Below are 25607 nucleotides of genomic sequence, written 5' to 3' on the forward strand. Positions count from 1 at the left end.
CCAATTATTATATAATTTATTCATAGATGAAGTGACGCATAATCCCAACAGCGCGTCAAAGTTAGAAATAGTACCGGGATTATTGAATTTCACTACGTCAAAGCTTAATTAAAGACAAAAATTCATTGTGCATACTATTTTCCTATTACTTTAATCCTGGAGATGACCTCTCCTTTAATTTATTGGTGTTGCTTTAAAAATGGAATATAAACAATATATTTAATAACTATTATAGACATTTAAATAAAGAACAAAAGTTGTCAGAGAAGAAACGAGCGACGTGAATAGAATAATGTAAAGTTTTGGGTAAGACATAAACCAGAAAGTAACTTCTTACAGCGACTTGAAGAACATTTTACGATACTTTGAAATTAATTCTTATCTCTTCGAATACTGCGCTTGAATGTTAATGTTGGGATATAAATGGTTATTTGACCTAAATATATGCAAAGAACGAATGATTTTTTATTAACTTCATTTTTTATTTATTTGCGGCGAGTAAAGTTGTAGAATAGTTACGAATTGATAATGTTTTATATTATTTCTTTGAAATGACACATCGTGTGATTTATTTTAATTAAACAGATGATATTTAATATTATTTAGGTATGTTTTTTAAAGCAGTTTTCTTTTTTTAATTTGTTATCTTTGTCCAATTTCAAAGTTTCTCCTTTTGTGAAAGAGGGTACCTCAGCGTTCTATGTTAATTTAGTTAAGATCTGATAATATAATGAGATCCATGAGACAATCATAAAATGTTTTACGACACGGTACGTTATTATGTCCTAATAATTCTTTACCACATAGATGTTAATGATTAAATTTGTTTTGAAAGGGTTTTCAGATAAATTTCATGAAAAGATCTCACAGTACTTGATACGAATTCTTATGAGCACATAAATTATACACCTTATTAAATGATATATCTCATCTATGGGAAGAGCTAAGGGATCTTACTTAAGGATCGAATCAGAAATAAAGTGATTTGACCTAAAATTAGATTCGACATAGTCCAGAGAATTAACAATCTGAATTGGCAGTGGGCCAGTCACATTTAGAGCAGAACCGATAACCGATGAGGTCAACAAGTTCTTGAGTGGTGACCACGTCTTGGCCAATGCGAGAGGGGACGTCCCTAGGTTAGGTGGAGTTAGGAAGAAAACTTAAGAAAAGTGACTGATGGCTGTTGGAGAAGTCGAATGTCGAATTTTCGGTTCCATTGCGTTCTCTGGGAGATGCCTATGTCCAGCAATGATCGAACACAGGCTGATGATAATAATGATGATGATATATATCAGCAGATTTGCATTGCGTTCTCGATATCCAAAACAATCTAATGTTTCTAACGTTGCTCAATATAATTAAGGAATTTACAAATATAAGATAGATTTTCTGCTATTATAATTTTATTACATTTAATAAAAATAAAAAATAAGGTATTTTACTCTTGAAAATATTAAAATTTTATAATTTAATATTTCAGTAAAATAAAGATTGAATATTTGATCTCTGGTTATGTTGAATATCATAATTTATTTTTCATTTACCAGTATTGTTGTAAATCTCTTAATTGTACACAAATCAGTAAACTTAACAATATAAGAAAAGTCTTGTATCTAGTGCTAGTCAATATTATAAACCCGTTCCCTGAAACTAGCACACTCTGTTCATTGTATTGAACACAAAAACTACATAAAACATCGTCCACCTGTCCTTTGTAAATATGAACTGTAACGGTTCACATAACGACGTTGTTATTCTCTCTATATGCCGATATTAGAAGAGGAAACTAAAAGCGGTTGAGAATTTATTTAAAGTATCACTGAGTTTTGTTTATTGTTGTTTCGCTGTGTTCGCTGTCATGGGTAATTATTGCTAATTAATAAAAAAAATTGACGGCGGATGATGCGCCATCTTGTTTATTTATACTTGTCGGAAAAGAGTGTCTATGCGATTTGGAGATTTAGTGAAGCATCTCTTTGTAGATAGCGGGTGGCCATCTTGGGTGGACTGTTACATTTAAATTTTCCCGCGCACCACGTAAACGACGAATTGTTTATTTCCGACATTATCTTTATTATTTTGTATTAGATTCAGTGATTTATGTGTTTGTGTATGTTATATATTAACGAATCAACTATTTTCAATTTATCTGTTTAATTGATTTATTATATTAAAGACTTATCGGATTTGTGAATATACGCTTACTGATTACGAATAATCGTGATATTGGTAATAACATGTCTGAAAATTTATGAAAATAGCATGTACATAAAATAATAACAATGCACATTATGCGGTGTGATAGAGACAAAAGACCGTATGAAAGAGAGGAAATATTGATAATTAACGTTCTCATCATCAAACAGACTAGTTTTTTTTTTTCATGCGGAATGTTTATTACAAAGGAAATTTATGCATTAAATGTATGAAGAACTGTCCTATTCCACGCTTATTTTTCTGTGGTTTTTTTTTGTTTATTTATTTACTTTGGGTTAACTTATTTTAATCCACATTGTGTGTTAAATTTAATCCTGTAAAATAATATTTTCAAAGTGCTCCTTGAAACCCACTTGTGAAAATTGTATTTTGATTTTATTGTTATTCTAAAACTTTCAGTTGCTGAAATTGGGATATACAAAATATATTTTCATTCATATGATATTATTCATCATCATCATTTAAATTAATGTTTTCGAAGACATTACAGATTTATAACGCAGGGACATAGCGGTTTGTATTGTCTAATGACAAAAAAGCTGTGAACGTTGTAAGACATTCTGTAATATAATTAGTATCAGCATTGCACCCGTGCGAAGCCTGGGCGGGTTGCTAGCTTATTTATAAATTATTCCTTTTTGATATCAAATACGGATATAATCTTTGTTTATTTATATATCTAGATATACTTTCACAGCTGAGAATAGTAGCCAACAGTTGGACGTTTGGCAAGTGTCAATCGTAGCTGTCACAATAGGATATTAAAGTTGGTTCATTTGTTTTAGTTCTTTTGTAGTGCAGCACTCTGTCTAGATATCTTATATATTGGTAGCGTAAGCCAATTTTGTCCCAGTGATAATAAGACGATATTCGCATATAAAAAAATGGTTATAGTTCTTTGGGGTAAAGTTACTTGCCGGTTAGAGGGTTTAATAAAATTAAAGTAAATTGTTTTCGACTAACTCTAACTGAACTAATAATGTATACTATTTGATATCTATTAATAAAATCATTTAAAAGAGTCATTTGTTTTGAGAACAACGAAAGAGGTTTGTTTTTCTATCTAGAATTAAATGTCTGTTATTACCGAACAATTGGTATTAAACTGACATATATAAAAGAATTCCTTTCATAATCGAGTGAATTTTCTTATAAAGGAGTCTAGTATTAAGAATATGTTTAAGGTTGAATGGAATATATGCATTGGTGGGTAAAAGTGAAATGATGTGTATCTAATGGAATAAAGGTAAAATGTTACGGAGGCAAGGGGCAAAAAGGTCACACTCAATAAAAAAAAAATATTTTGTTTTACTAGCTGATTTTCTTTTTTTTTTATTCGTTATAAACGTCACTGCGTCACTATTGTAGTAGCGATGCTATTTATTTTTAAAATTTTCGCAATAGATCAGTGTAAAAATATTTTTGATGTTGGACTAATATAATATATTAAGATTGGTGCGCTAAAATAAACTATTCAGCTCAATAATATTCGTATAGATTCCGATATTCTTACAACATTGTCGGTATATTATTTATCTAGATTTATTTTACGTCCTACTTAAAGAATAAGTTTAAAAGTAAAAATATAACTAGCGCTACGTCTTTTACAATATTATATTTAAACGTAAACTTAAAAACCGACCAAGTGCGATTACCACACGAAGGGTTCCGTACTGATAACTATAAAAACGGCAAAAAATCATGTCTGTTGTATGGGGCTTCCTTTAAATATTTATTTTATGCTTTTTATTAGTGTTTGTTGTTATAGTGGCAACATCATCTGAGGACAATTTCAAGTGTCTAACTATCACAATTCATGAAATACAGCTTGGCGACAGACGGACAGACGGACAGTGGAGTCTAACTAATAGGGTCCGTTTTACTCTTTGGGTACGGAGCTCTAAAAAGCATATAGTAAATATTTTTTACTGATATTTATTTATCAATGTATCTCTCTTACTACTGTCGAAGTTTAAATGTAATGTCAATCTCATTACAAATGAACTATATTCTTTAAATAGTAAATAAATGATTTTTAATCCTCCTACTTACAATACAAAATGTATATTTACAATACAATTAGATAAAATGTAAATATTAACTTCATTACCTTAATAAGATGTTCATGAAATATAAATTGATAAAATACAACAATTTATATTAATAAAGCCCTTCCGTATTATTCGAAATTCAGCAGCGTTTCTAAAGATTTAACGAGTAACTCTTGAAATTTCGATAGGAGCGCCTACATTATGAATAATTAATTTTATATTACGAGATAAAATAGAAGCTAAATTAAAACTGCGAAATCTCAAAAGAAATTCGAGTATGTTGTAATTATAACATATCATTGAAATTAAAAACAAATAACTAATATCGGTCTTATAAATATTGTGTGTCTTAATTATATTTATAAATACACGTTTAGCGGGTGATTTTATATTCGTATACGATAATTTGATACGCGTATATTTTAAATATGAACATTATCATAGTGGTAGGGCTTCTTGCAAAAACGTCTGGGTACATACCAGTCATGATATATTCTACCGTAAAACAGTAATATTTTGTATTGCTGTGTTCCGTTTTAAAGGGTGATTGTTACATCTTAGCTTCGAAGATTTTGACGCATTGGTGTGATGTAAGGAATATTTATTATTTGTTATAGCGCCAATGTCTATGGGCGGTGGTAGCCTCAGGTGGTCCATTTGTCCGTCCGCCTACGTACCTATAACACATATGACATCTCACAATTCTTGCTGTGGTGAGTTTGTTCACAATGCACCTTGCATATTCTGGAAATCTGGCTTAACATCTAGTTTCTAGATTTAACCTACATATTCTAAAAAAAACGCGTTGTATTAAAACCCCTAATAAAACGTATAATGAAATATAAGCTTGAATCAGCGTCTGTCTCCAATAAATCTGACGGGCGGAATATGAAGGAAATTGCCCCCAATTGAAGATTGCCCATCGCTTGCCGACCAATCATCTCGATATATCCAGCCTATATAGTTCAGATAATTGATAAATCTTTTACTTCATAAGTAAAAAACAAACGAGACCCAATTTTTTGTATTACAACTTGGAACGCTTTGATTTTGATTTGGTAAATAAAATACACATATGTAGATGCTATTAACTATTTTCAATAAATATTATTTGAAGAAAATCTTTGTTTGTTCATTAATGTGACGCACTGAAATAATATAAATTTAAAAATAACATCAAATATTTTTTTATTTACAATAATACCAATGGCCCAGGGCCATCTCGGCTCGCTTATGTTTAATTTAACCAAATGATAATTTTCAAAGCTTACCTAACCAATATAATTATATTTATTTTCAATAGAGTCTTAAGCAACTTATTATATTCGATAAACGGAAAATGTATTGGCGGAATGTTAGTCATGTTAATTCAACGCGTTGTTTGAATGCCGCTTAATAAAACGGCTAGGCTGTTAATTGAAAGGCTAAAAAAAAGTATTTGGTTGCGACAAGCACATATTGTCGTTGATTTTTCTGTTTAATTAATTATTATTAGATTCCATCCACTAATTCGGACGTGATTAAGTAAGAAACATTCATATACAGATACATTCGCATTTATAATAATATATTAGCCATAATAGGAACGAAAACATTAGCTGAAAGGGAAATATTTTGATATTAATAAATCGCCCGAAATTGCCCCGAGATATTATTACCCTCTAATCCTTATCTTCTCTACTAATATAATAAATGGGAAGGTGAGATTATTTGTTTCGTGGACCAGCTAACACGCTTCGAAGTCTATAACTTGCACGTAACAATGAAAAGTATTTACTCCTATCGTAATGTTTTTTTTAAAAGCATAGTAATAATGTCCCTATATAAGGAATTCCTATTTACCCCTACATTTAAGTTTAAAACTTGTCTTAGGAGTGAGGACGACTATAGCCCAAGGGGTCAGGATCGATCCTGCAATTTTTTACATCGCTGGTCGGTGAACCATTGCCCTATTGATGCTTCTGTATGTCATAATATCAATAATTGCTAAAATTAATCAAATTAACCTGCGTGGTTCAAATCTGAGTGCATGATTTTAGATTGGAATCACAATCGTGATCAAAAGCGAATCTGATTGCACGAATATCAACGATGGACTACATTTGACGTGTATGTTGTTTTATTTTGATAATAATTTGATCATTTTCAATTGGAAACATTTGACTTCTAATTGCTTGTGTGTTTTTGTAAATAATTGCAGTTAGAAATCCAAATGAATGAGGTCGCGGGATAATCTATTTTTAATTTATTGACTTGAATGCTTGTTTTTGTGAATATGTTTGAATATACAATATTTGTATAATTCTAACTATTATATATTTATATTATATCATATTAACTTTTTATTTTTATTTGATACAACTAACTAGGTAGTAACTTATATACCTTCTTGTGTTCAAGGACTTCAGCGATTATAAGTACTCAATTATTAAATTGTTGTTGGAAAATATTGGTACAGAAATTATTAACAAAAATTAATAATTGTTTGGAAATATATCACTATTCTGGTCACGATATACGACAATGTACAGCTACGTACAATGTCCGTAATGTAAGCTAATTTTGATAAATGGTTTATCCATTCACAGCGACCGGTCATGATGTTATTGAATCGAATAGTGCCCACAGATGTTACCTGTAGATATGCGACGTGTCGCCGTATTGCAATGTTGTCGTTTATTAGGAAATAGCGTGTCTGCGACGCATTACCTCCGCAAATTACGCCTCGACCCATCTACGATAACTTCGTCGGGAACCGTTTTAAAAATTGTTACCTGGTTTTGCGCCTTGGGATTGAAATATCTGGAAACAGTTCAATGTAATATTATAAAATACATTTAAGCCACTCTAATATTTTCCATGTTTTGAATTACGAAATAGACATTTTACGGTGTTTTGTATAAAATGTTGAATATTGTATAAATTTTCGGTGTTACAGAACTAAAAACTGTATATGTTTTTAGTATAATATTTTTTTTTAATGTGTAATAATAATTATCAGTGACAAAGATATCATACCTATGTTTAAATTGGTAATTATTTATTTTAAATCTTATTTTAAAATTATCGCTTGATGGATTTGTAAGTAATATCTTTGTTATTTAATAGAACCCGATGAATGATGTATTAATTTTAATACCTGTAGTATTTGATTGAACCTCAGATAAAATTATAGTGCAGAATGAATTGAATATTTTAATGGTTTTGTTTTCACTTTGAATTAAGCTGACCATTACTTTGTCTCTAGCAAAAGAGGGACAGCACCATATTTGGGATAACCAAAATTTAAATTTATTTTTTAAGAACCATCAATAGTCACTAAACTTACAAATGTAAAAATAAAAACATATATAGACTTAATACAAAGTGTGTGACTCTTTAAGAAGGTATATGTATAACATACATTTTGAGTTACAATATACATTTTACATAAATATAATTTATTTTTTATTAAAATAATTTAATATTACGAAAATACTAGACATTTCATTTCGAAAAGAATGCAGTAAAGATTATTGTTAACGAGTGCAGAAATCAAATCGAATATAACCAAAGCATAAAGCAAATTTGAATGCTACAATATTCCATTCCGAGCAACAGAGCTTCAGTTTTGCGACGTAGGTTTTTTAAATGTTAATAAATAACGTTATCATCTACATGACTTTAAGGGTGAAAATTATAAGTTGAATCGTGCCACGTCTACGTTATCATTTGGAAGTTGAATCCATTGTTCAGCGTCTATTGTACGGCGCTCCGTCTAAATCTCGTACCTTTAAGCTGATACTAGATACATAATGAGAGATTCGATTTCTGCTTTATCCCTTCGTTAAATACGTTGAGCCACCATTTCTCAGAAATTTTAACTGACAATGTTACTTAGACGAACTAATTACCTATTCGAGCGAGCAAAATGACAGAGCTATTCTCGCACGTTGAGTTTTTAACGTCTCTTATGTCTGTACTGGTTCTGTCAAAATTATAATATAAACTTCACTAGCTGACTGTACCGACTTCATACGGTCAACGTGCGGATAGCGGGTAATAAACGAGTTATTTTGCATACAATGATATATACGTTCGTCAACCCTTCTATTCGTCCATTATAAATGCTAGTCGTAAAACGCACGCGTAATTGCGTTAAAAAATTAACGCGTTTACTTAAAATTGTCGTAATATATCTAGTGGTTTGATTTGCAAAGTGTAAAAAGCAATAAATTTCCGCATAAAAAGTTCAAAATTAATATGTTATATATTTATTTAACTTACTAACATTTATTTATATGAGATGTTTTATTCAATTAGGCCTAACTATATTCGAATAAGAATTAAAAATAGTTACTATACAAAACATGACCGCATGATATAGCGGCAAGAATGTTAGCAGCATTTCCCCGTTGAATCGCAATTCCGATCCGGTGGGCAAAAAACGAACCAGCCCTCCTGTCACCAGTGGAGGCAATAAGGCGAGGTGTTATACTTTTAATGAAGGTTTTTGCACTAATACTCTTAGATAAAAATATAACAGTGAGTTAAACTTATGCTGTTGCTGTTCTATAAAGAATTTTGAGATCTACATATGATCTTGGCATAAGAATGCCAAGTTTTTTTTTTGTTATAGTTTTGACCGCCTGTTAATGTCCCATTGCTGGGCTAAGGCCTCCTCTCCCTTTTGAGGAGAGTTTTTGGGGCTCATTCCACCACGCTGCCCCAATGCGGGTCGGTGGATAACACATGAGGAAAAATTTCATTAAAATCGATACATGCAGGTTTCCTCACGATGTTTTTCTTCACCACCGAGCACGAGATGACTGTGTTTGTACACAGATTATCCACATAAAAAAATACTGTGGTGCTTGTGATTGCGGTTTCAAACCCTGTCTGAAAACCACGGGGCCATCTGAACTTACTCACAAATGTATTTTTCTTTAGATTTTCTCTTTGTATTTATTTTAATAAGAATGTATTCAAAAATGTGTTTGCTTTAACAAAATAATATAATCGGTGTTCCTCGAATCACCGAGTAACGTTTCATTCACGATAAAGAGACATGTCTCGACTTTACCTCTTGGATCTTGTCACGTAACCCTCATCAGCAGTCGACATTCCCAACTGAGATATATTATATGTTTATAAGAGCCTTGATAGCCAATTGGTTAGAACACGTTAATCTCAACCGAAGATTGCAGATTCGAGTCTGGATATGTATCACTGAATTTTCATGTGTTTAGACAATTATTCATCACGTGCTCACCGATGAAGGAAAACAATATCCACTTAGATAAGTCCAACACAGGTACACGTTCTATTTCCTCTTCATAGAGGTTTCCCTGGCAGGCACAAAATCACCTAAACCGGGTTACTACAGAAAATTATTCATTTTAGATAAAAAAAAACGTTGGCCTAATTCGGGTTTTGAACTCAGAACTTTAGAACGTGCAGCTGAATGAATAAATGAAGAATGAATGAATGAATGAATCTACTAGTCGAATAAGACACGACGTTTATTATTATCAAACATATAAGAATATTTTATACTATTATATTTGTATTATTTACTGGCGCGTAATATATTGTAACATTAGTTTTCGTCGTCCGATATCAAAATAAATACAAAAAATAACAGATAAAAATAAACAAACATTTCCTACGCTTGGCACAATCTGGTTGTCATATAATCTTGGACACAATTTCGCGGCTCCTTCATTCCGTTTATTTCATCCCATTTTCCTTTTTATACATAATCGAATCAATCTGTGTAAATCGAAATGTGGAAAAAAAACTCGATCAACCATTCTGTTTGGAGTCTTAGCGTATACAAGCGTGCATTTGTTATAAAATAAACGGATAACTACGTAAAACATAAATAAAATTATGATGTAATCGAAATAATTGCTATAAAGTTTTAATAAAACTGTTTTTTCTTTATTTTTTTTTTATTTTCATCTCTATAGACGAGTTGTCCGTGCTGTTTATGTATCTCTCTGTTATTTTGATTGTGTTTAGTAGTTTAATTTTCCTGTAGGATTCTCTTTCCGGATAGCACAATCAAAATTTCAGGAATTTAATTTTTGTTTGTATTTTTTGTTCTTGTTGTGCGTTTATTGTATTTCTTGTGTAATTGATCTTAGTGGGATTCCAGTAACTGGACTGGGTATTCGGCCTTTCTGTACAAGTAAATGTCTCTGTGATGATCAATGGCAGGTGAATGAACTTTGAAAAGAATACCTATGGAGAAAACGCCATAGTTTTTTTATCATAGTCAATTTCTGCGAATTTTGCAAAATATAATTTGGCGAAATTGCAAAATACATTTTTATATGACATTTATAAAAAAATATAATATTGTTCTAATATTGACATTAGAAATTTTTGATGGAACAGCAATCAATTTAAAAACTGTTGAATTTGCCAAGCTGACGAGCTCGAGAATAATAATTAATGTGGAATATATTACGCGAACGTTCAGAAACTTAAGATAAACAATAAACAAATAGATGTATGAACTTCCAAAATTCTTAGGTGTAGTATTATTATAATTCGCTACCGGTTCATTAAAGTTCCCTATACCTTAAGCTAACGATACAGTGTGTTCCATAATTTATTTATTTATTTAATTCACGAGTCTTCAACAAAAGATACACACTAAATACATATTCTCAAAAATTAAACAATATAAGGGTAACAAGTTGTGTGCTCCTTCAATTATCGGAGAACACAGCATACACTAAGCTTTAAGCAAGAAAATAAAATTTTAATTCAATTAAGATAAAAAGTGAAAAAATATACATAGCAGTAAACATCAAATATAAATTAGTAACTTAAAATTCAGAACCAACAATAATAGCACTCATTCGCTTAGCACTTATAATATAGTCAAAATCAAGTTCTTTGTTTAGAATGTCGAACAACCGGTAAAAATATCAGTAGATCCTGTTTTCTAGCAATTAAATTATAAAGATATACAAATTTATTATATGACGCTGGAAATACTACTGGCTCAGATTATTACAACCGAAACACGTCATTGCAGAGTAATCATGTTTGAGAGTTCTATTCTCTTCTCATTATTCTTAATGAGCCCCATGTGAAACATGACACTACATCATCGTACAAAAAAGATCGTTGTCTTATATTCTAACAGTGAAAAATATGTTATTATTTCATTATCATGAATTCGCTAGTCTGATTATGATAAATGATATTTGGTGTTTAGAACAGCCTGTATATTCCATATTCGTTGTATCAAAACTTACTGCAAGTTGCACAAATGCTGTATTCAACAGTGTGAATTTACTTATCCGAGAACTTTGTATATAACAATACAGCTTTGTTATATGTTTGTGGTTCCTTTATTCGGTAATGTTACTTTTCACTATTAAATGACCTTGAACAAGTCCATCTTGGGTCCAATCACTCACCAATCATTTTTTTCAACTTAATTCTTATGTTGTATTCCGATAGACATACACACACACAACGTAAAATTATGATATACAGCGCGGAATAAAAATAACTACTTTTAACCGATAAATATTAGATTATTTTACTTGGTGATGGGGCTTTGTGCAAGCCCGTCTGGGTAAGTATCACCCACTCATCAGATATTCTGCCGCCAAATAACAGTACTCAGCATTGTTATGTTCCGGTTTGAAGGGTGAGTGAGCGAGGTACTCTACAGGCACAAGGGACATAACATCTTAGTTCCCAAGATTGGTGGCACATTGGCGAAGTAAGGAATGGTTAATATTTCTTACAGAGTCATTTTTTATGGGCGGTGGTGACCACTTATAATCAGGTGGCCTATATGCTCGTCCACTAACCTATGGAATAAAAATAAAACTAATAATTTCACCAGTGTGATTAATTTATGTGTTTAATACAATGATACTGACCGAATACCGTGTAATTTTACCTACAATTATATATATATTTCTCCATGTGGAGGAGAGAGTGGAGTTTTCCTAACTGGCTTTGTAGTCAGTCTGGGTACGAGTTTCGGGAATTTCCCCTTTTACCTTATTACCGATAAATATTTCGACAATTCACAAATATAATTTTATTTATAAAAAACATATTTGATATTAATTTACTAAATATTATACTATACAAACGAATATTACTCGTTTATCGCTCTTTCTATTAGTAAAATTGTATCAAAATCTGTCGAGTGGTTTAAAAGCAAAGGTCAGAAGGTGACTTTGTTTTATATTATTTACAGATATAGATTTAATTGAATAAAGATTAATAACTATGATACAAATATCAAAATTTCCAGAGTATTCTTGTTTTATCGGACTGATTTAGAACAAAAGGCTATTTTTGCGTAATTGTAACAGACTTGCTGACTGTTTTGTAAGTGTTTTAAATGTATTACAATATTTTATATAATATTATCAATAGTTTTCAAAGTAAAAGCCACAATGACATATACATGTGGTATACTAAGATATTTAGGTTAACTATTTAATGTTACACCTCCTTACTAGACGATTTATTTTTTATAAGTACGATGACACTAGACAGCTGTCATAGAATGTAACCCGATGTAAGACGTGTTAATTTTGATTCCGAAGTTATTAAAGAAATATGTTTTTTTTTAAAACGTTTCACTCACAATAATCCCACATACATATAAACAATTTCTTCACATCTTGTGTTACATTATTGCTATTTTCGTAGGAAATGTATTTAATTATAGCTCATGTTACTCGGGATTACTGTGTTGCAAGTTTTCCATAGATGAAAGAATTTTTAAAATCGGTCGAGTAGTTTTTGCGTCTACCATTACAAATAATTTATCTTATCCTTCCTCTTATTATATATATATATGTATATAATCATAATACATAATAATCCAGAATTTGTCAATTTGGGTTTTTAAGGTAATCATACTTTTTTGTTATATTTAAGTGACTTAAAAAAGGGAGTCACGTGACGTTATCATTGTACGAGTATTTAAAAACTATGGTATCGATTTTAAACTTAATAAAAAAAACGTAACTTTATTGTTTTTTTCATAATAGTCAAACTATCAAATGCAGTTACGTATAGTATTAACAAGCTAAACTGGAACATGTATTTCTTTTATACACGAATCATATAATACAATAAAAAAACGTCAAAACCACTTTAAAATCGTTAGGAATTTCGTATGAGCACTTTTGAATATCGAATAAAATTGATAAAATAAAAAAAGTAGAAAAAGAAGTAATAACTCTGAATGTTACACGTTTCATTTTTATATGCCTATACTTGCGCTCTTTTTTAGTTTCTATTTTACTAACATTTTTTAGGTAATTTGCTACGTTTGTTAGTGACTGAAAGGACAGTTGAGAGCCGAGATTACCCACAAGTTAGAACAGTGGTTTAAAGCATCACTGAATTTCCTTGCTTAAATGGCTTGTGTTTATAATTCATCTCAAAAACACTTTAAGAAAATCTGCATACGTGAAGTAAAAATTAGTTAAAAGTTCACCACCTTTTAGATCTGAATGGTAAAATGAGCATCATGCCTTAAGTCAGCAGTGACCAATATACTAGCTTTTACGTTTTACTTTAAATTAAAAAAAAAAGTGAATAATATTACAAATTTGAGTGCAATTTTATTATTATTTTAGCCTAAAATACCCTTAATGTGTCTGAACCACCATTTCCATCATCAATTTCTAACGGTAAAGTAATTTACTAAGCCTCCTAATTATATGAGACACGGTGCATGATTTAGTTACTAGTGAGTGTAAATTATAAATCGAAATAGTGACGATACGATTTTTCGTTAATGTACCTAATTTAATTGAACTTTTGCTCGTATGTATTTAGTTGTAGGAAATACGAAGAGTACGAAGGCAATCTCAATGAACAATTTTTTTTCGTATATCATCTACCAAATTTGTACAAAAACCAAATAAGAATTTCTATAACCAGGAAATAAAATGCCACGACAAAATTTCGACATTTTATTCCTTGTAACATTTTACCAAATTAAAAACGTAAAAATTATTTTCTAAGAAAAGTCATTATCTGGATTTTATAAGATGTATTGAATATCTCTGTGTCTTATTACGTGCTCTAAAGGTCTATTTATGTTAAGCTGCCGAGCCCTTTCAAGACGAACAAATGGTCGCTATTTAGCCTTTCCTTTTCAGACCTTTCCTGTCAGTAGTTAGGCGCACTCCGAGCGCTTTACGGTGGATTATTTGAGACCTTTGTATACGGAAAATGGTAGGCGACTAGCTTTAATAGGTAAGATGTTCGAAGACGGGTTAATGAGCTATGTGAGTATACTGTTAGCTTTTATATTATGTAAGAACACTCGGGTTCAATTGAATATTATGTTTTTATGACACATAGCAATAAGCAAAACTGTGACATTATATGCCTTATTTATTAAAAAATCTATAAATGTATTTAACTAAAAGTCAGCGACAGCATATTAACATTAAGGTTAGTTCACTATAACCTTTTTAATTGTAATCAAATTAATTCTAATATAAAAAATAATTGTGAGTGTTTTATAGACATAATATTAATTCTCTTTCAACCAAACAAAATATTTATAAAATCTTTACGTCATTTCAATACATATCTTAAAATATATAGTTATAATACTTTTAAAATAACTCCGCAACAAAATAATAATCAATTACTAATAAATCACATAATGAGATTTTAGGACCCTTTACTTTTGCCGAACGTTCTGTTCCACTCTTACTGATAATAGCGTGATGTACTTTAAACAGGTCCTCGACGAACTTAGACTACAAATATTTTCAAGTTCTACGCAAACGAAGTTGCGAGCAATAGCTAATTATTGTATAAAGTTGAGCGATTTATAATATACTGATATTACAATATCTTAGTTAAGGTAATAAGGTCACGTTTCATGGCATCTATTGTTTGATTTGATTTGTTTTAACTGTCTTGTCTTTTTATTTAATTGTCGTGGTGTGCAATAAAGTGTATGTAATATATTAAATAAATTATTAAATTGACAAATTACTTATAAATTATTCCATTATGTTCAATGTGTTTCCAATCACATTGATTGTGTTTAATTATCCATTTGATCTTTAATTTCGGATTACTACAAGAAAGATAAATAATATAATAAATATTGTATAATTCGTAAAGGAAATTAGTTCCATTTATTTGGATAAAACTCATCATCATCATCATCCTGCTGTCCTTATCCCAATTTTACTTGGGGTCGGCGCAGCATGTCTTCTTCTTCCATACTTCTCTGTAGGACGTCATCTCACTAGTAACATTCTTTCTAACCATATCGTCTTTCACACAATCCATCCATCGTTTCTTGGGTTATTTGGATAAAACTATTTAAAAAAAAAACAATTTGCATGATTTTGGCTGTAAAGGAAAACATCGTGAGTACTGAATGTGTCGCTTGAAAATCTGCATCATGTATCAACCAATCCGCATTGGAGTTACGTAGCCGAATAATCTCTTCTCAGAATACAGTGGACTTTTTATTGAATATTAGTTATGGTCAGTGTAGTATTTTAAGAAAATTTGTATTATTTCATATGTAAAATTAAACAATATCATTAATATAAAACATCGAAGACGAATTTACGAACGAACGGACTTAGAGCGTTCCTTTATAATCATCAACTTGAATTTCAATGAACGAATGAAATTCAAATAGTATTTGCTAACGTTATTTATACACCAATACCGAGGATTGTTTGTTCGAATCAGGAGCATTGTATTGGCTGCTTTACGTAAATATGAGATTGTTTACTGAATTTCGAAGACCATCTTCAAGTCTTCTTAAATGCAATTCAATTTGTATTTTATAAACGAGATTTAATAAGCGTTGAGAGAATATTATTATTCAGTTGGTATACAATAGTTGCTAGTTTTATAAATAACTAGCTGAACCGGCGGCTTTAATTTTTTTCCTTTCCCGGGACTCAAACTAAGAATCGGTTCAGCGGTTTAAGAGTGAAGAGGTAATAGAGGTACTTTCGCATTAATAATATTAGTAGGGATATGAAATACCGTTGAACATCAATATTTTGTACTGCAGTCTAGAGAATAAATGGGTTAGTATTTACGGATACAAAGAATTTCAGATCCCAGGATTTGCAGAGCATTGGTGGTGTAATTTGTAATAAGCGGAGATGTCACTGAAAAAATAGGTAAATAATATCATCATCAACACAGCCGTAAACGTAAACTAACCGACAGGGCTTCTAGAACATGGTGAGCGAAAATGTTTTGTAATCCAATTTGATGCCAAGTTCAAAAACTGTCTATAAAAATATTATAAATGTGAAAGTATCTCTGTCTGCCTGTCTGTCAGTCTTTCATGGCTAAGCTACTGAATTGAATTTGACGAAATTTGGTATGAAGCAAGTTTGAACTTAAAGGAAGTACAACGAAGTACTTGACCTGATGACCATCCTCTAAAACGCGTATTAAGCCGCGGGTGACAGCTTTGTTAAACGCAAACGTAAATTGATTACTTAAGGTCGCCAATCCTATGCTGATGGAAAGTCAACCCGCCAACAAAAAACATACCCAAAGAGTATGGGCGTCAAGCAGACGACCGTTAAAGTTTGCCAAATCCTTTCCACGTTAATCATACAATACACGACCCATATTGAATGGTATATGTAAATTTTAAATTCTATGTAATATCTTTGTCATGCCAAATTATTTTAGTACTACCTAAGCACTAGCAGTTCTATCATGGGTAAACTACAAGTCGTTTTAAATGTAAGTTTGTAATATTTTGATATTGCCAAATAGCTTATTCCGAATTTGATCTCGCTTATTAATACCAGTTAAATATTTTTTTTATGATCTGTTGGCGTACGAATAATTGGGCAACCTGATGGTAATTGGTCACCACCGCCTATAGACAATGGTCCTGTAAAAATATTAACCATTCTTTACATCGCCAATGCGCCACCAACCTTGGGAATTAAGATGTTATGTCCCTTGTGCTTGTAGTTAAACTGACTCACTCACCCTTCGAACCAGAACACAACAATACTGAGTACTGCTGTTTGGCGGTAGAATATCTGATGAGTAGGTGGTACCTACCCAAGTACCACCAAGATGTTTTTTTTTATTTGTGATTTTTGTGAATAATAAATAAAACAAATATAATAAACAAATAACGACCTCAAAATATTTCTTTAATTATCATCATAGCAGTATTCATATCATTGCAAATATTTGGAACGTTAAAGCTTGGAAAGAACATTAAAACAAACTCTAGAACGAATCAAGTTACAAAGTTACGGGAAATGTCAGAGATACTATTCTACAGCATTCATTTCAACAAATTCTCATGGAGATACAAATCTTTAAACTTAACAAACATTAAGAACTTCCTCAAACAGTTGTATGACTTCAGCAAAGCTTCAAGGAATATCTACAAGAGCATAACATTCTGATTTATAGTATGTTGTTGAAATATATTTTATACTCGTTATAATAAGGGGGACCTTATTTACCTTCCCTTAGTAAGTCCTTTTCTTAAAACCTTACATCAAACATCACATACATTACTCTGATCCCAATGTAAGTAGCTAAAGCACTTGTGTTATGGACATCAGAAGTAACGACGGTACCACAAACACCCAGACCCAAGACAACATAGAAAACTAATGAAGTTTTTCTACATCGACTCGGCCGGGAATCGAACCCGGGACCTCGGAGTGGCGTACCCATGAAAACCGGTGTACACACTACTCGACCACGGAGGTCGTCATAATGTATTGTCTAATGATAAAAAAAGCCGTACGTTGTGTGAACGTTGTATATAAAGACTTTCTGTAGTATATATAGTATAAGCATTGCGATCCATGCGAAGCCAGGGCAGGTCGTTAGTATTCGTATAATACGTGTAAAACTGATGCTGTGACCGCAAGCGGCTCTCTTTTGCCGTTATCCCCTCTCTACTCCATGGCATCGATTTATTATATACATACCTACCTATATATACCAATGATAAGTAATATACATTTTTTCGAAGCTATGTTATTATTTATTTTGCTCCATATTTATTTAATGGTTAAAACATCGAGTTTCACATCTGCCCGGCGTCCCGGGATACCTCAATTTAATTTGTTTATTTTTAACACTTTTGATAAAACTGGGTATACGGATATTTTTCGTAAATTAGTTTTATTCTAACCTATTTAATATAAAGATTGCAAAAAAATGTAATCGCAAGTCACTTGGATTTCTTGGCAGCGTCATATGTATTAAAAAAAGGGTACGTTCAACTTATACAGAGCCGTATAGCAAATGCTAAACAAATAACCTTCGTTGTCAAGGTATCGGGTCAACAGCGGCGATGTAGCCTCATTCGTTACAGTCAGCCAGGTAAACCCATTAATATGTCTCCAAGCCAGTCGCGATTGCCGTAAGATTTAGTGACGACCCTTGAGCCGGAGGGAAACACTCATGGTAAGAGTTTTATGAAGATAAAAATAAAATCGAAATAGCATCTAATAAGTTTAAAAAAAAGAGAGATATCGAACACCCAGTTGTAACGTAGTTGAATTTGATATATTGTGTATTTTATTATATATTGTGTACGTTTGAATATAATTAAATTACACCAAAACTGATATTAAAAATTTCGTGTGAATTACATGTGTGAATACATAAAATAAGTTCAAATACTATTATTTATAACTTTATACGATAAAATGAGATACAGAGAAATGAGAGAGAAGGAAAGGGCACGTGAGTGCATAACTCTGTAACTACTGTAAGCCGCGTAAAGAACTTCGCTAAGGCACTAAACAATAAATGTTACAAAGAGACACACAAAATATTTTTTTCTAAAAAAAGATTTATGTTAAAGAAATTTTTCGTATTTTTAGTTTATGTGGTGTTTAGTGGTATAATACATAAAATTATGAAACTTCATTTAGTTATAAAATATCCGTCATTATATAATACTTAGTTTAGAATAGGCTTTACTCACCGGATCGTTATGTTAATGCGTAAACTTAAATGTTAAAACCAAAATACTGAAACACAAAGGAGTGATTCTGAAGTTTTACTCTAACTAATTTAATTATTTATTGTACTAATTGAGGTCAGGTAGAGTCATACTTTATTAACCTTTGTTTCGGAGTATCGAACTATTCAAACACACAAAATATTCATATAACCTTCCAAATGAGTGGGCTGAATATTTTTTTTCAAGTGCTTTTTATTTTCCAAATATACATAATTGTATTAAAAAGTAGATGCTTTAATATATTATCTAACATTAACGATTATATAATTGTATATAAATATGAATGTATATAAGAATATTTATGGAATATATTTTATTTTGAGTATATCGATATTATTTATTACATTAATAACTATTACTTTTAGTATAATTAATAGTGGAACAAACATATATTCTTATTATATTATTTAAATTTAAATTATAAATATAAGTTAATGTGAAGCGTCTATAAAAATCCTACGGAAGTAAATTTTAATAATAGCTCAATTCGGTCTGTTACTAAAAAAACAAGATGCCTACACAATTTTAAGGGTTATTATATAGGTTTAATAAGCTTAATTAGGTTTCTTTTCATTGTAATTATGATTTTATATTTAATTGGAATACCTTAGTATTAAGTGGAATAAAATCAAATTTCCTTCAGTATAATATAACAGATCAAAATAGATTACATACGATCTAAAAAGTAGCATAACGTTATCGTATTTACGTTGTGAATTATGTGTATCGGGCAGTGGGAGGACGGAAAAAAAGGAGTGATAATAGGGTAGTAAATAAACAAAAGCGTACAAATGATTTAATATGGTAAGGAATACTTAAATGAGGATTACATAATAATTACACAATCCATAATCCCTAGTTATTTTTATAATTTTCAATGTGTAAACCAACCAACGTATTAAAAATTTCGTTTGCACAGATTATATTATTTAATATTTTCTATTGGAAAAAAATCCATATAATCGTGTTATATCTGTGAGAAAATTTCACTGTGCTATCAAAATTAAAATGGAAAAGGCGACGAGTGTTTTTAGCGCGTGGCTTAAATCGAAATTAATATCGACGTCTTGTCAAGTGTCATATTTTGATAGCCGCTCCAACAGATTGACAAAGCCGCATTAGAGCAGCGTGGTCAAAAAACTCCAAGCCAACAACCCAACATTGGCCAAATATTGGAACATATTGGTCGTAATTTTTTTACATTTGTAAGTATCGTTGTAATTTCTCAGCACGTGTTCAGAAATGATAAAGCAAAAATGGAAAACGATATACGACGTAGTACAGACATTATTGTATCATGCGATCAACGGAGTGTTTGAACATGCCGGGGAGCTCGGCTGGCGGTTTCATTCGGAAAGTCAATATTGATCCGAAGTGGCGATGTTTCATAGTGTGATTGCATTGCAAATAGTCTGTTATCTGCATATTGAATGGAGTCTAATGGGTTGCGTTTGGGTATCCCACAAAACATGCTTCAAAACTTAGAACGCTTAAATTATATACGTTTTACTTATCATTTTACCTTTTTTTATTTTAATACATTGTTTTATACAAAGATAAATGATATTGATCGCCTGAAATTATAGAGTTCACTATGTTGAGCTCAAATATATTATGGTTTATAAACAAACTTTGTAAACTGGATCATCGTTAGGTGACATATTATAATAATAAGCGTGGATTTCAAATCGGAACCCTTGCTGTGAATTAATTTAAAAAATCAACTAAAATTTTGAATATAGCTATTCAATAACAGATGTTTTTTAAAAAGTAATTAAATTTTAAAGCTTATTGTGGCAGAAGGTAGTACCGACCATTTTCATTAAAATAAAATGTTGCATCACCATATTTATACATTGTATAATTTTTATATACTTGGTGGTAGGGTTTTGTGCAAGCCCGTCTGGGTAGGTACCACCCACTCATCAGATATTCTACCGCCAAATAACAGTACGCTGTATTGTTGTGTTCCGGTTAGAAGGGTGAGTGAGCCAGTGTAATCACAGGCACAAGGGACATAACATCTTAGTTCCCAAGGTTGGTGGCGCATAGGTGATGTAAGGAATGGTTAATATTTCTTACAGCGCCTTTGTCTATGGGCGGTGGTGACCACTTACCATCAGGTGGCCCATATGCCCATCCGCCAACCAATGCCATAAAAAAAAAAATTAGAATAACTATAAAAGAACTTTTAAATTAACATGGTTATTTTTATTACTAACAGTATCTAAAACGGGATATTTAATAAAAATAAAAAACATGGTAAATATCCCGTTTTAGATACTGTTAGTTATAAAAGAACTGTTTTTGTTTGAGATGATTTAATTTTTTCGTATATTTTCTTTATCTAAGAGTATATAAAAAAACATTGTTATTTTGAACCTCTTAATATTATGACATGTAATTTGTACCATATTCCGCGTGTTTCAAAGAACAACAAAAACAACAAATACCACTCTGTGGAATCAGCTTTCGCCAGCCATTTTCGAACCGATACGACTTGGGAACCTTCAAGAAAAGAGCGTACTCCTTCCTCGAAGGCCGGCAACGCACCTGCAAGCCGCCCCAGTGTTGCAGATGTCCATTGGCGGTAATCACTTTCCATCAGGTGAGCCTCCTGCTCGTTTATCCCCTATAACATAAAAAGAAGGTTTTTTAACTAAAGACAACAATATAATTCAACGTATAACGTAGCCACAGTAACGCGTGGCCGGGTCTGCTGAAATATATATAATATAGAATATATTGAATAAATATATATTGTAATGGTTCTAGGAATTACAAACAAGTGAATTTGACATAACACGAACCGATTATATACTCTTTGATACAATAACAATAAATATTTTATTATGACATTTTACAAAAAATGTACAGACAGTGATAGTATATTAAATAAACGGAATAATAGGCGATTAAAATTTGCCACTGATTTTGATAAGTCTATAGTTATAAATAGTTTTAAAATACGCGATTGGAAGCAGGTTTTACCGAACGAAGAGTGGAATATTTACTGGTCGAATACTCTCAACTGCCGTACCCTTTTCAATCATGAAAATGGATACAGATTTCAAGACAGACAGTTAATAAACCATTTCCCGAATCACTACGAGTTAGTACGCAAAGATTTGTTAGTGAAAAATATATATCGCTATCAAAAGAACCTCGAAAAAGCGGGTCACCCACTTGCGGAGAAAATTCAAGAAACGCTTCCAAGTGCCCATAAAGTTACGCGATATTTATATTTAGATTTTATTCCTACAACGTATGTTCTTCCTTCAAACTATAAACGTTTTGTTGATGAATACCATCGATTTCCTCAGTCGACATGGATAATCAAACCGTGCGGCAAATCACAGGGCGAAGGCATTTTCTTGATAAACAAATTATCCAAGCTTAAGAAATGGTCTCGAGAATCTAAGAAATGTATTCAAAATAATTTACCCAGCAAAGATATGTACATTATATCGCGATATATAGATAATCCGCTTTTGATCGGCGGAAAGAAATTCGATTTGAGGATTTACGTTCTAGTGACATCGTTTCGTCCTTTAAAAGCTTATATGTTTCGGAACGGATTTTGCCGATTTTGTTCCATAAAATACAACTCAAGTGTCTCGGAACTTGACAATATGTACATTCACATAACAAATGTTAGTGTACAGAAACACGGCGAAGAGTATAACAGTCAACATGGAGGCAAATTGAGTCTGAAAAATTTGAAACTCTTTTTAGAGGGCACGAGAGGTCAACATGTAACAACACGTTTGTTTGAAAACATAAATTGGATATTAGTCCACTCGCTCAAGGCGGTCGCTCCGATTATGTCGAATGATCGTCATTGCTTTGAATGCTACGGCTATGATATTATTATCGACGACAATTTAAAACCCTGGCTCATTGAAGTTAACGCTTCTCCTTCTATGACTGCGACAACGATGAATGATGAAATACTTAAATGTAATCTCTTTGATAATATTTTATCCGTCGTCTTACCTCCGAGCGGAATTCCTGACGCGCGTTGGAACAAAACGCCCGACGCTAATGCTTTAAGAGATTTTGAAATACTAATCGATGAAGATTCCATTCTGAATGAAGATTTGATTCTGAATGAAGATTTGAAAGTTAAACGAAACACATAAAATAACTCTCAAGTACTGACTAAAACTTTACTTTAAATTAATTATTTTATTTCGTTTAAATTTTAACAAGCGATTATTCTTAATAATATAGTAAAGATATCATAATTATTATATTAAAAAAAAAATGCCATACTTTTAAATCATGTCAAACTTACTAATAAATATATATTCGATAAAAAAAAACAACAGTCTTCACTTTTTTATTAATGTTAATAATTTACTTATTTTTTAAATATGATTATTGGTGAAACTACATATTAAAAACAATATTGTTGCGCAAAAATCTTTATGGTATCTGTGGCCAAATAATAAATAAGAGAGCAAGATGGCGTTGTAATAATATGATGTAATCCCAAAACGCTATTTAAATACCTTACGATTATATACAATTTCAAACGTTAATAACATTCAAAAGTGACTTTTGAATTTTGATATTGTTCACTTTAAACTTTCTTAAATATATTCGCAAGTCGAGTAAAAACATTTTAATATGAAATGTTTACACGTTATACTTTATTTAAAAGAAAATAGTTGTTAAAAAAGTATATATACCATAAATGTGTTTAATCTGTTCATATAGGTGGTCTTATTGAAAATACCAAATTTTTAATACACAGTCTTTTGAAAAGGATTAAAATAAATATTTTATATGAAAATTTCTGGCTAAATCCTGTATTTTTTAAACTAATTTTAAAAATCAAGTATATCTACGGCTGAAGATGAAATGAGATTGTTCGGTCAGCACGTGTGCACTGAGTTACGATCGGCCCGCAAGCCAACTTATAACGACAGAACAGTGTTGGACGGAGCTAGAACAATATTTTTTACTATTGCGAAATTTTCTCTTCACTAAATGAAGCTGTATCTTGCTATCGGGTGTGCTTTATTGAATTTGAGACGTGAAATATACTTTTAACACAACTGGACTTGACTTACGAGATTCCTATTTTTGGGTGCATTGTAAATTATTTTGAAGGCTAAAATTTCCGATATTTTTTGCAAAGCAAATGATAAATAAAAATACTAAATTTATTTATTTCGAGTTTCTTTGAACAAACACAATGAAATCTATATATATAATAAAATCGTAACTGATCGAAATCTGTTCATAAAAGATAGTTGAAAATAAATAGTACTGGCGGTATTTATTAAAGCAATACATCACAAAAACATGATTTTAAGATTTTTTGTCTGTTTATCTGTTCGTTTGTTACCGCTAATCACAGAATCGGCTTAGCTGATTGGGATTCGATTTTCACTGATATATTGTAGTAAACTCGGGGTAACATAAAGGCATGTCTAACAAATAAAAAAAATATGCCAATTTAAAGAAAAATACATCTATATATTTATTGTAAAAATGTCGTTAAGTTGATTTGATTGAAACTTTATTTAACTGTAGCCTGTAAAGTGGTTATAATTGACAGTTAACGTGAAAACAAAGTTAAAAAATCTGAAAGATTCTGAGATTTTGTAATTTCCATTGATGATGAGCTTTCATCAATGTATTCAATCATATGAAATAGGGTTTAAATTATACTGGTCATATCAGTCGGTCGCGGCCTAGCTTACACAAGCCGCGTCGCTAGCCGTGCCGCTCGCTGTAGTATTGAATGACTGCAAGCGTGCGCACGTATTACAATAATATTTAAAACGCTCGCGATTACAATGCTATTTTTAATAACCAATGTATTAAGTCTCCGTAATATATCTGATAAGATATGTTAATACGATCTAATCGTAAAAAATCTTTATACTTTGCAGAGATACTATATACATTATAGAATAGGTTAAATTGTTATGTCTTAGTTTGTTCGTGAATTTGGTGGTTTTGTGTCATATTTTAATATATAAATATTACCGTCGTCTATAAGCATAGATGAGCAGACTTAATTAATAAATATTTTGTTTGTTAAAAATCTTCGCCCAACAATAAGTAATTAGTTTAGCCTTATAAAATATTATCTTGTTTGGGTAGTATAATATATTAAGGGTTAGGTTAGATTTATAATAAAAAAATCTGTAGGTACCTACATGTATTTATATTCAAACAAAGTTAATCTATATACTACCATTATAAATGCGGAAGTAACTCTGTCTGTCTGTCTGTCTCGCTTTCACGCCAAAACTACTAAACAGTTTTAAATGAAATTTGGTACACAAATAGTCTAGAGCCTGAAGGACATA

General features: G+C 31.2%; 1 protein-coding gene across 1 annotated transcript; it reads left to right on the forward strand.

The window, feature by feature from the left end:
* The first annotated feature begins 22130 nt into the window (after positions 1–22130).
* LOC113395133 (polyglutamylase complex subunit TTLL1-like) lies at positions 22131–23420 on the forward strand. The gene has a single exon (XM_064215846.1). The coding sequence runs from the start codon at positions 22131–22133 to the stop codon at positions 23418–23420; it is 1290 nt and encodes a 429-aa protein (XP_064071916.1).
* Positions 23421–25607: the final 2187 nt, after the last annotated feature.

The sequence above is a fragment of the Vanessa tameamea genome, chromosome 9 (assembly GCF_037043105.1).
Source record: "Vanessa tameamea isolate UH-Manoa-2023 chromosome 9, ilVanTame1 primary haplotype, whole genome shotgun sequence".
Classification (NCBI taxonomy): domain Eukaryota; kingdom Metazoa; phylum Arthropoda; class Insecta; order Lepidoptera; family Nymphalidae; genus Vanessa; species Vanessa tameamea.

What these genes read in the sequence shown, in the direction of transcription:
- LOC113395133 (XM_064215846.1), top strand. Translation starts at nt 22,131, where the DNA reads ATGACATTTTACAAAAAATGTACAGACAGTGATAGTATATTAAATAAA.